The sequence below is a fragment of the Pristiophorus japonicus genome, chromosome 2, assembly GCF_044704955.1.
Source record: "Pristiophorus japonicus isolate sPriJap1 chromosome 2, sPriJap1.hap1, whole genome shotgun sequence".
NCBI lineage: Eukaryota > Metazoa > Chordata > Chondrichthyes > Pristiophoridae > Pristiophorus > Pristiophorus japonicus.
In genome coordinates, this window is record NC_091978.1 from 333,825,973 (window position 1) to 333,839,323 (window position 13,351).

The 13,351-nt window shown below is 45.0% G+C and overlaps 1 protein-coding gene across 1 annotated transcript in view; it reads left to right on the forward strand.

Annotated features, from left to right (window-relative positions):
• Positions 1 to 13,351, forward strand: part of LOC139248393 (alpha-1,3-mannosyl-glycoprotein 4-beta-N-acetylglucosaminyltransferase B-like) — a 414,869-nt gene that overhangs the window by 176,079 nt on the left and 225,439 nt on the right. Inside the window, exon 2 of the mRNA XM_070872141.1 lies at positions 1,022 to 1,210. Within this exon, the coding sequence (XP_070728242.1) occupies positions 1,022 to 1,210 (189 nt within the window). The remainder of the gene's footprint in view (positions 1 to 1,021; positions 1,211 to 13,351) is intronic.

Consider the following 13,351-nt stretch of genomic DNA (forward strand, 5'->3'; position numbering starts at 1 on the left):
CACTGCTGGCTTCTCAAGAAAGGTTTTAAAATTATTTTTGCTGCTCCTGGCCCCGCAAAGAATCCATTCTCTCCCCCCCCCCCCCCCCCCCCAGTACATTACCCTCCGTAGCCCTCTCTCGTGCTCACCTCCCACTCCTCCTTCACCCACCGTGAAGGGGCTTCCTGATTGGCGAGCTGCTCCAAATTCACGAGCAGCACATTGTTGGAATTCAAATGAGGCTCAACCAGAAAAAAGGTTTGGACCTCCAACCATTTCCGTCAGGGTGGTGGTCTCTCCCCACCTGCAGTGGCCTGATGGAAGCTATCACTTCAATACCGAGCCCACAGAGTCCCGTCACTAGCGACTAACAGTTGGCCTATTCTCCCGAGTATTCAAACCACCGACCCAAGAACACACCTCCCCTCCTCCCCTCAGCAATTACATAGCATTGTGATCCTCGCTGTATTTACAATTAAAGTTATAGCTCCCCTGATGTCTCAGTGGGTTTGTTCAGGGAGGTCCTAGATTTGATCTGTGGTTTGTGCAGATTTTAGCTGACCTAAGATGGGCCAGCAGTTGTGACACGACAATTGACCTTAGCACCCCAAAGTTCCCACTACTGCCAGCTTGCACATTTGGCTGTCGGGTGAAGATATGATTGATCTTGGTTGAGATGCCCTCCACAGTTGAGTAGCCTGCTGGCAGTCATTGCCAAGGTTCATAGCTGAATAATGGACACTAGGCCAGATGCGTGTGGAGCATTACGCCAACAAGACATCAGGAGAGGGGTCGGGGGGGGCGGGGGGAAGAAAAACTGGTGAAAAAATATTTAAAAGAACAAAAGAACACTGGCTGAGCCATTGGGAGACCCTGCTCCTTTAGTTTTTGTGTAAACCAAATATCAAAATGGAGATTTGATAAACAAAAATGGAAGTAATTTATTTGATAAACAAAAATGGAAGTCATTTATTTGATAAACAAAAATGAAAGTAATTTATTTGAAACAGAGTTATAATATCAGATATCCTTATTTTTGCAGAAGATGAGGATGAAGTAACTGCATACCAACAAGAACTTCTGGAACTCAATAACAGACTGCGCAAAGCCGAGAAAGAAAATTTGAAACGCTCTGAGGATCTGAAGTTTGTCTTGGATGAGATTAAGCATGCAGTGGCTGTGGAGAGAAAGGCAATGAATAATACATCTAAGAACCCGTCCAACTTTTCAGGTACAGCTCATGGTAAACTCGCTTACTCTCCCTCCTTTGTCCATCTAAATGGTCAATGGCATTGATCTGATTCCTCTAAAGTGTCTACAATGCTTAGGGGTAGGTCGGGAGAATATTTTTTTAGGGATGATGTGAATTAAGTGGGTGGAACCTGTTCACCAAAAGATTATGAGGCTTGTGGAATAACCAATGTAGGCCACAGAAACAAAGATACAAAAGGCAATTGAAACAACAGCAAAATGCTGGGGATGCTGGAAGTCTGAAATGAAAACAGAAAATGGTGGAAACAGTCAGAAGGCCAAGCAGCATCAGTTAACTCTGTTTCTCTCTCCACAGTGGCTGCCTGACCTGCTGAGTAGTTCCAGCATTTTCTGTTTTTATTGCAGATTCCAGCATCCGCAGTATTTTGCTTTTGTATTCGTTTTTTTTCGGCCTAATGAGCCTTTCTTGTCTCTAAAGATTGTTATGCAGCAATGTTTTTGAGAGTGAGATTTATTATTAAAAAGAGGGACTGAGTTTGAGCTGATTTATTGATATATCACTACCTTTTTAAGTAAAAGAGAAAGAAACATTGAAGTAATTCTCACTATTAACCAGTGTGTCATTCTGTGATGGACCCTTGAAAAATGCGTGATTTTGTACCCTAAAGGCCAGGAAGGTCCTCAGGTTTTATCCCCGGTGCATGCTGAATTAACTAAACAAAGCCAGGCCAATAGTAAGGTTACATAGAATTACATCGAATGTACAGCACAGATCAGGCCATTTTGCCCAACTAGTCTGTGCTGCTGATGTTTATATTCTACACCTGTTTCCTCCCACTCTATCTGCCTCACCTCAGCCTTTCAGCATTTCTTTCTATTCCCTTTCCTCCCATGTACTACCTTGCTTTCTTTTGAAAGCTATTTCCCGTCATGCCATCTAGTCCATGAGACCCACCTCCTGCTCCCTCAACCCTATTCCTACTAAACTGCTGACCACCCAACTTCCCTTCCTGACCCCCATGTTAGCCGACATTGTTAACAGTTCTCTCTCCTCAGGCACTGTCCCCTTCTTTTTCATATCTGCCGTCATCACCCCTTCCTCAAAAAAAACAACTCTTGACTATTCCGTCCTTACAAACTAACGGCCCATCTCCAACCTCCCTTCCCTCTCCAAAGTCCTTGAATGCGCTGTCACCTCCAAAATCTGTGACCATCTTTCCCGGAATTCCATGTTTGAATCCCTCCAATAAGGTTTCCGCCCCTGCCACAGTACCAAAACGGTTCTTAACAAAGTCACAAATAACATCCTATGTGACTGTGACAAAGATAAACGATCCCTCCTCGTCCTTCTCAACCTGTCTGCAGGCTTAGACACGGTTGACCTCACCAGCCTCCTCCAACACCTCTCCTCCGTCATCCAGCTGGGTGGGACTGCACTCATCTGGTTCCATTCTTATCTATCTACTCGTAGCCAGAGAATCACCTGCAATGGCTTATCTTTCCACATCCACACTGTTAGGTCTGGTGTCCCCCAAGGATTTATCCTTGGCCCCCTCCTATTTCTCAACCACATGCTGCCCCTTGGTGATATCATCTGAAAACAGAGCGTCAGTTTCCACATGTACACTGATGACATCTAGCTCCACCTCACCATCACTTCTCTCGACCCCTCCACTGCCTCTAAATTGTCTAACTGCTTGTCTGACATGCAGCACTAGAAGAGCAGCAATTTCCTCCAACTAAATATTAAGAAGACCGAAGCCATTGTCTTCAGTCCCTGCCACAAACTCCATTCCCTAGCCATCAACTCCATCCCTCCCCATGGTAACTGTCTGAGGCTGAACCAGACTGTTTGCAACCTTGGTGTCATATTTAACCCAAAATGAGCTTCCGCCCACATATCCACGCCATCACTAAGACCGCCTATTTCCACCTCTGTAACATCGCCCAACTCTGACCTAGCCTCAGCTCATCTGCTGAAACCCTCATCCATGCCTTTGTTACCTCTAGACTTGACTATTCCAACACATTCCTGGCTGGCCTCCCACATTCTACCCTACATAAACTTGAGGCCATCCAAAACTCTGTTGCCTGGTCCTAACTCTCAGCAAGTCCCGTTCACCCATCACCCCTGTGCTCACTGCCCTACATTGGCTCCCGGTTAAGCAATGCCTCGATTTAAAAATTCTCATCCTTGTTTTCAAATCCCTCCATGGCTTCGCTCCTCCCTATCTCTGTGACCTCTTCCAGCCTCACAACCCTTTGAGATGTCTGCATTCCTCTAATTCTGGCTGTTTGCTCATCCCCGATTTTAATCGTTCCATCATCGGTGGCCGTGCCTTCAGCTGCCAAGGCCCTAGCTCTGGAACTTCCTCCCTAAATCTCTCCACCTTTCTACCTCTCTTTCCTCCTTTAAGACACTCCTTAAAACGTACCTCTTTGACCAAGCTTTTGGTCATTTGTCCTAATATCTCCTTATGTGGCTCGCTGTCAAATTTTGTTTGATAAGATTCCTGTGAAGCACCTTGGGATGTCTTGCTACATTAAAGGTGCTATATAATTATAAGTTGTTGTTGGTTGCCCCAGCCACTTCCTTTAGTAGTGAGTTCCACAGTCTAATCACTCTCTGAGTAAAGGTTGTCACCGTTAGCATTTGCAGTCTAGCGGAAGGGAAAACATTGACTGAACTCTCCACTCCTGATTGCTATCCATTGATTCCTGCAGGAAATGCATTTGTATGAATATGGGTAAGGACGGGATCGGACTTGGCAGTAAAACTTGCTGAGGACATCCAGCCTCCGGATACCCACCACCTAGGCTCACATACGAATGGCCACTTAGGCAATGCACCAAAGGACTGATAGTGCCTGGAGACCCATATCCCAGCAACAGTCTGTGTTTTCAGGAGAAAAAAGAAAGAGCTTGCATTTATATAGCGTCTTTCACAATCTCAACACGCCCTAAAACAGTTCATAGCTAATTAAATGTAGTCATTGTTTTAATGTAAGGAACCTGTAAGGACTGTAAATAGCATTGAGATAAATGACCAATTAAACTGTTATACCTGTAGTGATGTTGGTTGAGGGATAAATGTTCACCAGGACAACAAGAGAACTTCCCTGCTCCTCTTTGAATAGTACCATGGGATCTTTATGTCCACTTGAGGGCCTTGGTTTAATGTCCTATCCAAAAGACAGCACTTCCAACAGTGCAGCATTCCCTCAGTACTGCAATGAAGTGTCAGCTTAGATTATGTGCTCAAGGCCTGGCATTGGGCTTGGGTCCACGACTTTCTGACTCAGAGGCGAGAGCGCTATCACTGAGCCATGGTTGACACCAAAGAACAAAATGTTAATGCACATTGATATAAAGTTAAAACTCCATTGTTGCATATCTTCCATCCAGATTTGGGCTGGACAGTATGTATTTTCATTGGACTATCTGTTTATTTTTTAGTAGAAACTGGGCAAGAACCACCTGGTTTTATTGGATCTTTGGCCATGTTTTTGGCAGATTTTTTTTTGATCTGGTATTGCAGCATTTCCTGTAATATATCAAAACTGGATCTATTCAAATTATTTCAGTGGCTGTAAAACAAACTAGCCTTGGAATGAAGTTCAGTGGTACCAGCAAGGAGGGGAGCAGCTAATCTAGCTACAGATGTATAAAAACCGTAAACAAGGAAGAAAAGAGTTCAAATAAATGCCATTGCATAGAAACAAATCCAAAAACTGGGAACAAAATTGATCATAGAATCTACAGCACAAAAGGGGGCCATTTGGCCCCGGGTGCCTGTCCCGGCTCTTTGAAAGAGCTATCCAATTAGACCCACTTCCTTGCTCTTTCCCTGCAGCCCTGCCAATGAATACAAAATATAATATTAAATACTAACTAACAATAAGGAGGCGGGGCACTGCATTTCAATCTGCAGAAGCTAAAAAAGGAGCTGGCAAAGAGTGATGGGCCAGGAACTCCCATAAGAGAAAGGGTGGGGGGCATATTTAAATTAATGTACTCCTTTTAACCAGTTGAATGTGGAGGCCATCCAACAGTTTTATACAAGTTATTCTCTAAGCCATGCCGTGCCCCTGACCATAGCTCCACCCACCTTCTGTCTGTTTTTTGGAAAAGCTGGCAACCCTAATGTTACTTCAGAGGAATGCGATGCTCTTCACTCAATGTCAATACCGAGCATGCCCAGATACATTTGTCAGTCGCAAGGTTTTATTTGCCCCTCTAATAAAGGCGCATTTATACTGCACCAGGGTTGCCGCATTCCGATGCGCGGATGAGCTGCATGCGTGCCAAACTATTTACAATCTATATTAATGACTTGGAAGAGGGGACTGAGTGTGATGTGGCCAAGTTTGCTGACGATACAAAGATGGGAGGAAAAACAATATGTGAGGAAGACACAAAAAATCTGCAAAATGACATAGACAGGCAAAAATTTGGTAGATGGAATATAATGGTGGAAAGTGTGAGGTCAAGCACTTTGGCAGAAAAAAATCAAAGAGTAAGTTATTATTTAAATGGAGAAAGATTGCAAAGTGCTGCAGTACAGCAGGACCTGGGGGTACTTGTGCATGAAACACAAAAGGTTAGTATGCAGGTACAGCAAGTGATCAGGAAGGCCAATGAAATCTTGGCCTTTATTGCAAAGGGGATGGAGTATAAAAGCAGGCAAGTCTTGCTACAGTTATACAGGTTATTGGTGAGACCACACCTGGAATACTACGTGCAGTTTTGGTTTCCATATTTACGAAAAGATATACTTGCTTTGGAGGCAGTTCAGAGAGGGTTCACTAGGTTCTGGAGATGAGGGGGTTGACCTATGAGGAAAGGTTGAGTAGGTTGGGCCTGTTGGAACTCATTGGAATTCAGAAGATTGAGAGGTGATCTTATCAAAACGTATCGGATTGTGAGGGGGCTTGGTGGGGTGAATGCGGAGAGAATGTTTCCACTGATGGGGGAGACAAGAACTAGGGAGAAAAATCTTAGAATAAGGGGCCGCCCATTTAAAACTGAGATGAGGAGAAATTTATTTTATCAGAGGGTTGTAAATGTGTGGAATTCGCTGCCTCAGATAGCAGTGGAAGCTGGGACATTGAATAAATTTAAGACAGAAATAGACAGTTTCTTAACTGATAAGGGAATAAGGGGTTATGGGGAGCGGGCAGGGAAGTGGACCTGAGTCCATGATCAGATCAGCCAAGATCATATAAAATGGTGGAGTAGGCTCGAGGGGCCCTATGGCCTACTCCTGCTCCTATTTCTTATGTTCTTATGTTCTTATGTAAGCCTGAAACTGTCAGGACTCACCAATACCGGCATGCCAGGGACACCCGCTAAAAGGGGGCCTTCCTGGCAGCAGGGCCTAGCAAATCCTGGCTAATTTACAATGGGCTTGAAGCCAGCTGTGTGAAACCCGTTCACTAGTACATGCCTTATATAATATAATGGAGACATAAAGGCATTTCCTTAAATTTACAGTTATTGCAAAGTTCTCGGCATACCTGTATGCATTTAAATAGTTAACAAGCTATTACAAGGTAAAAATAAACGGTTTCACTGTAACTGGCTTGTCCACAGACTGGTAGTAGATCACAAAATGATCACAAGAATTGAGTTGAAATGTCTCTGCAAGAGGCCACTCCTTGTATTCTATTCTTTGTAAACTGCATTGTGATGGAATTGAGAAGTGTTTTGGTTGAAGTATCTTATAAAAAGATCTTCAATGAGCAGAAATGAGATTGCTTTCCTTTCCCTGCTATGTACTGAACACCTATTTTGTGTAATTAAAATTATATTTCATTTTATTAATAATAATGATCACGCCAGTGGTTGATGCCTCCAGCATTAGGGAGGCAGGTCAGATAACCGCCGTTGCCATAAGTCCGAAAGTACAGTGAGGTGGCCAGGCAGCGAGGGTGGCTGCCAGATCCCCCACCCCAAACAAACTGATGTTGCCCGTAGTGGCACCTTCTAAAGAAGAATTTGCTGCTTTTTCAGGTCCAGGTCAGGATTAAGCCCAAGACCCCCAGATAGGCCCCACAACCGCCAATTGGCAGCATGGTATGCCTGGTTCAACCAAGCATGTTTCAGCCGACCATATGCTGGTCTCAGCCATGCTGGGAGCATTGGAACTCCCGCATAGGGAGTCCCTGCCTCTTGCCCTATGACAATGGACATGTTTGGGGCAGGTGAAAGAAGAGAGTCTTCATAGCAATGCCAGGACCTGGTGTATGTGTGCCTTGTCCTAGTTTTTTGTCTCGTCTAGTGAACTCTCACCAATCTTATGGAAGCAGTGAACTGGAACGAACATGTGCATGGCAATGCCACTGTGCAACGAACGTTGCCGGTGTCACCGTACCTCGGGCTAAAGGCTGCCAAAAATGGTGGCGCCGGTAGGAGAGACAAATTAGCACTGGGGATTATTAGCCCAGCGCTAAACTGGCTGTGTAACACCCTCACGATGGCGTTAGTCCCGGTATCAGTCCCGAATGTGCCATTGCACCTTCCAAAGATTTCTGGAACCGAGGCTATGATTTTGCTAGGCATTGTGGGATATTAAACTGGCAATGAATAGATAAATCTGATGTCTGTGCCAGTTTTTCAGATTTACGCAAGTTTGGCCAACTTACATTTTTCCTAGGACGGCGTATGTGACCACTCCCAAAAAACCTTCTGGGCACTTAAAAAAAAAACAACACATATTAAAAAATCATCGCAGAAAGACGCCATTGTTTTTATGCGAAGTTTTGGAGGGAGTCAAGAAGACAAAAAATATGCATCATGAAGCTTAATTTTTTTTAAGTCAAAAGGAAGAAAATGGAAGTCTAATGGACTTCTTCAAGTTTTGATTTTTTTTCAAAGGGGCTCTGCTACAAAAGTAGCCCGGGGGGCTGGGGGGGGGATGGGGGCTGGGGGGGGGATGGGGGCGGGGGGGGGAGGTGGACGCCGAGCCCCTGTGTCTGGGCGAGGGAACGATTCTGCCAGCCGACGCTCCGACCCTCGAGCCTGGTGAGGAGTCGTTCGGTCGGTGGTGGGGTGGTATTTTGAAAAGATTATATCGAAACAGACATCACCTGAGTGATGCAGACTGTGTCAGAAGGCTGTGTTTCCACAAAGAAGTTGTAACCGAGATTTGTGAGTTAGTAAAAGCAGACCTGTAACCTAGAAGCATCAGAAGCACTGCTTTGTCAGTTGAAGTAAAGGTTACAGCTGCATCTCATACTTGCAAGTTTATGCATCTGTATCATGTGTGTGTCATTTCTCAACACACAACACATACCTGCATTCGGCAGGTGACTGCTGCACTATATGCCCAGAGGAATGACTACATAATGTTCCCCTGACTGCCCAGACAATGCGTGACAGGGCTGTGGGCTTCTCCAGGATTGCTGGCTTCCCAAAGGTACAGGGCTGCATTGATTGTACCCACATCGCCTTGCGAGCACCTTTGGAAGATTCCGAGATGTGCAGGAACAGAAAAGGCTTCCACTCCGTGAATGTGCAGCTCGTGTGTGATGACATGCATCCATGCACCCATGGTGTGTTCATCCTACGCGAGAGCGCTATATCTGCCATGTTTCAGCAGCAGCCAGAAGGGCAGAGCTGGCTGCTGGGAGACAAAGGATAGGGCCTCGCCACCTGGCTCATGACGCCCCTACACTGAACCCAGATGGAAGCGGACCAGGAATACATGTCGCATATTGCGATGCGTGGTATAATAGAGGACCATTGGTATCTTGAAACAGCGTTTCCGATGCTAAGACCATTCCGGAGGCTACTTGCAATACTCCAGAGATTGTCGGTCAGTTCCCTGTTGTGTGCTGCATGCTGCATAACTTAGCCATCATGAGGCAGCAGCAGCTGGTAGTAGAAAACCCACCTGAGGTGAGAATGGCTAATGATGAAGAGGAAGATGCAGATGACGAGGAGGAGCAGGAGGAGGAGGACGAGGACGAGGAAATCATGCACTGCCTGAACCCAGGGCACCACGGCGGAGGAGGTCGCGCCATCGTGCCCCTTCAACAATTGCTTGAGCCTTGCGCCAGCAGCTCATCTGTAAACGCTTTGCTACCTGAAGGCTCAGCGGCAGCTATTCCAAATGGACTGTGTTTACTGTTTGGACCTGTTCCATAATGTTGTGTTGTGTTGTGTTAATGGAACAAATAATGCAAATGATTCATCTTTACTTCAAAAAGTTGTGTTAATAATGGAACAAATAATGGAAATGATTCAGTTATAATTTAAAATATATTTTATTCAAAAGTTTAACAAACACTTGTTAACTTTAATAACAATATTCTTGCATCAAATTTTAAAGTTTTCAGTTAAGATCACTTACAAACTTTAAGATCATTTACAAATTTTAAGATCACTTAAAAACTTTAAGAGAACTTACAAACTTTTAAACTTGTAAATTTAAATAACTTACAAAAAACTTTTAATTTGAGAACAGTTACAACAGTAACAACAATAATAATAACAACAACAGCAGCAGCAAAGAGAGGCTGTACCCATCTCTCCTCCACCTTATTCGAAGATCGCCCGCTGCACTTGGTCTTGATGACTCCACCCATGCCCGCAGGCGGTGGCGCAGTGTTTCTCGGGTTGGTACCAAGCTTATTCTTTTGAGCATCTTGGGTAATGCACATTTCTTGATGAGGGGCGTGGACAGGCGGTAATGTGGAAGGTCCAGCTTGGGCCTCTTCAGAGGCTGGTCTGGGGATTAGAGTAGGAGTGGTAGTTGATTCTGTCAATGGCCGCGGGGTCTGGGTGTGTTCCCTTATTACAGCAGCTACCTCCGACATTCCCTCCCTCATGTTCACCAACAGTGTATCAGCTACCTGCAACATTCCCTCCCTCATGTGCACCAACAGTGTATCAGCTACCTGCAACATTCCCTCCCTCATGTGCACCAACAGTGTATCAGCTACCTGCAACATTCCCTCCCTCATGTTCACCGACAGTGTATCAGTTGCCTGCGACATTCCCTCCCTCATGTGCCAGACAGTGTTCCCATTTCTCATGAGAGTGTTGTTATTTCTCCTGATAGTCCCGATACCTCATCTCCCACCCTACTGATGGTGTCCAGGAGTGATCGTGTAAGGGCAATGATCTCCGCACCCATTGCCATCATCTGAACCATATGTTAGATCCTGCACCTCAGGAGAGCACTGTCGAGCCTTCCTTCCCCTCCTCACCCTGGGTGTGGTTCGGTGCATCCCACTGGGAGCCGCAGCCTCGGACGGTGGGGACCCATGTTTCTTTATTCCTTTGCTGAAACTTTATGTGACCTCTGTTGGTGTCCAGCTCGTGCTATCTGGTCTCAATTACAGTAACTAGTGCCTCCGCTTGATCCTGTGAGAAATTCTTTATCCTTGAGCCGCGTTGCATATTGTTTTGCAGCTCCGATTTTTCCAATGAGAATGAAAGTTCTCACACACAACTGGCTCTTAAAAATGGCCAAATGCAGACCGGCAGCTGTATTGGGCATGTGCGCTAATAGCAGTGACGTAAAAAAACGTCATTTTATTTCCGCACATGCGCAAAAGTGGGGACATCATTTTTTCGGCGTCGACATTAGGCTCCACCCCCCAAAGCTAAAGGACAGGCTGCATGGAGCCAATTTAAAAAAATAGAATGGGAAAACTTGCAAGTTATTTTTTTGGAGTAGTTGGGTCCATAGTTTGCCATAGTTGGTAGCAAGGTGTCGGTTCAAGCCCTGCTTCAGACTTCCGCACATAATCTAGGCTGAGGCTTTAGTGCAGTACTGAAGGAGTGCTTAATTGATGGACATGCTGTATTTTGGATGAAGTGTTATACTGAGGCCTTGCTTGCCTGTTTAGTTGGATGTAAAATAAATCCCATACCACTACTTGATAAAATGCAAGAAGCTCTCTTGATGTCTTGGCCAACATTCCTTCTTCTGTCAACATTAATTGGCCATCCATCTCACTTCCTCTGTATGTGCAACCTTGCTGTGTAAAATGAGCTGCCTTGTTTGGCCACATAACAGCAGTGATTACTATTCAAAAACACTTCATTGGTTGTGGAGTGCTACAGGATATCCTGAGGATGTGAAAGGTGCTATATAAAGGCAAGTTCTTTTATTACTAGTTTGTTGCTGCTGCAATATTTTATTTAGCGCCACACAAAGCATAAACATTTCTATAAATAATTTTCTGCTTGGAGCTGCAGGCTACATAAAACTGTGGGCTCCTCCGTAGTGATTACTGGGAAACTCAGCGGAATGTAAAGGTGCAAAATGGCAAATAACTGAAAGTCTGTAGTGCTGAAATATTAATGAGCACTGTAGAATTCTGTTATGATAAATAATAATTTTGTGCAAATCCATGACAAGCAGTCACAAATCTGGAGACCGGCTCAGCGGTGTACTGCAAAGCTCCTGCAGAATCGTCCAGGTAGTGGAAGGGTTGCTTGAACGTGCTGATTGTTTGCTCAATGATGTTACTTGTGGCAGCATGGCTCTCACTGTAGGCGTGCTCTGCACCTGTGCCCAGGTTCCTGACAGGGGTTAGCCTGCAACTTGATGGCCTCATTGGAACCAAGGCAGCACAGAGGACTGGCACAGGATAAAAGAATCATGTCTGCTGCCAGGAAACCAAGCACAAACATGCATGATGCACTACCTGTGGTTGCAAAAAAGCTGTACATTAAGAGAATGGAATCCCTCCCTGTTCAGAAAGTTGCCAGGCTGGTGATGGGGAGCATGCAAGGCAATGTGAGTGCAGTCTAGGGCACATGCAGCCTTCCTGAGGAAGCCTGCAATGCGGGTGAAGTATCAAGCATAGGACCCTAATTTATATATTTTAATCGGCTCTTTAAATAGCTATGTGGTGCGCCCTCGGGCCGACAGTCCAGACCTTCTGATATGACAGGCACTTCTGGCACAGAATGAGCACCCGCGATCCGCCACAAATGTGCCCGTTTTGTTCCTGATAATCGGGCACAGTGTCCATCAAATTTCTCGGCCTGCAAGGCCCAAATGTTACTCGTATTTCACTGCCAGTGCTCTTGGCTGTGTCTACTATTAAAAGGCATTTGAGGCCTTTGGCAAGTGCTGTCTGTATCGAAGCATTCACTTTGTTCAGCTCACTAATCATCTGTGACAAGGAAGACAATCTTGTGCAACATATGTTAAATGCCAGCTTCTATGCTGTAGAATCTGAGGTGAATTCAACCACGAGCTGCTTTTATATTGTGGATCTTCCTGGCCTGCAGTATTAGTTAAACCAGAACGTTTACTTTGGGGTTGAGTCCAGACTCAGATGCCAGGAGCCAGCAGCACTAGGATGGCACTGAACCCAACATAAAGGGAACATCTGACTGATTCAGGAGGATTCTTCGCCCTTCCTCGCTCCGTTCCCTCACACTCTGATATAAGGATGGTAAGCATGTTTCCCTTTTGTAGCTGTAAAAGCCACATAGGTGGTAAAGAATTTCCAGCTTCAGCTGCAAACCAGAAGAGTAATTTATATTAATAAAGACTGTGAAAGCACAATAGCTCTGTTTCCTTCCTGTGATAGAATCATTTTACCAAGAAAAGCCAATTTTGCGAGACACTTGTTCTTATTAATCATCTCCAGCTGCACCACGGCACTCTGACAGCTCATATTCAAAACGAAGCACCACAAACACAAAGACGCACCTATCCACTATTGGAGAAACGAAGAGTCACTACAGCTGCCAATGTCGAGCAGTCTGAGTGGTTTCAGACACGTAAACACTTGCATTTTCCCAAGTTTGGCTGTGAAAAGTTAACTCAGTCCTAGAATCTCTAAGGCTGGCTATGGATGTAATGAAACATGGACGACTATGAGAAAAGTACTTTTTCTGCAGGCTTTTCAGTCGAATAGGCCTTTTAGATTCAAAGTTGTTTTTGTCAGCAGTTTGTGTAACTGTCTTTGTGCATCCAAGTCGGAAAATATTTTGTCAACTGTGGTTATCTTATGTTTAAGGGATCATAGCACGGAAACCTGACTGTTCCTGCCTACCTTGAAATGTGTGGGACTTGTTAGGAGGCTGCTTGCTTTGGGGAAATATTGAAATCTGTTGACATACGGGCTCAAATGTAGGCTCAGGTTCCCATATATAAGGATTGATTTAATGTTTATAAGGCAGACGTAAA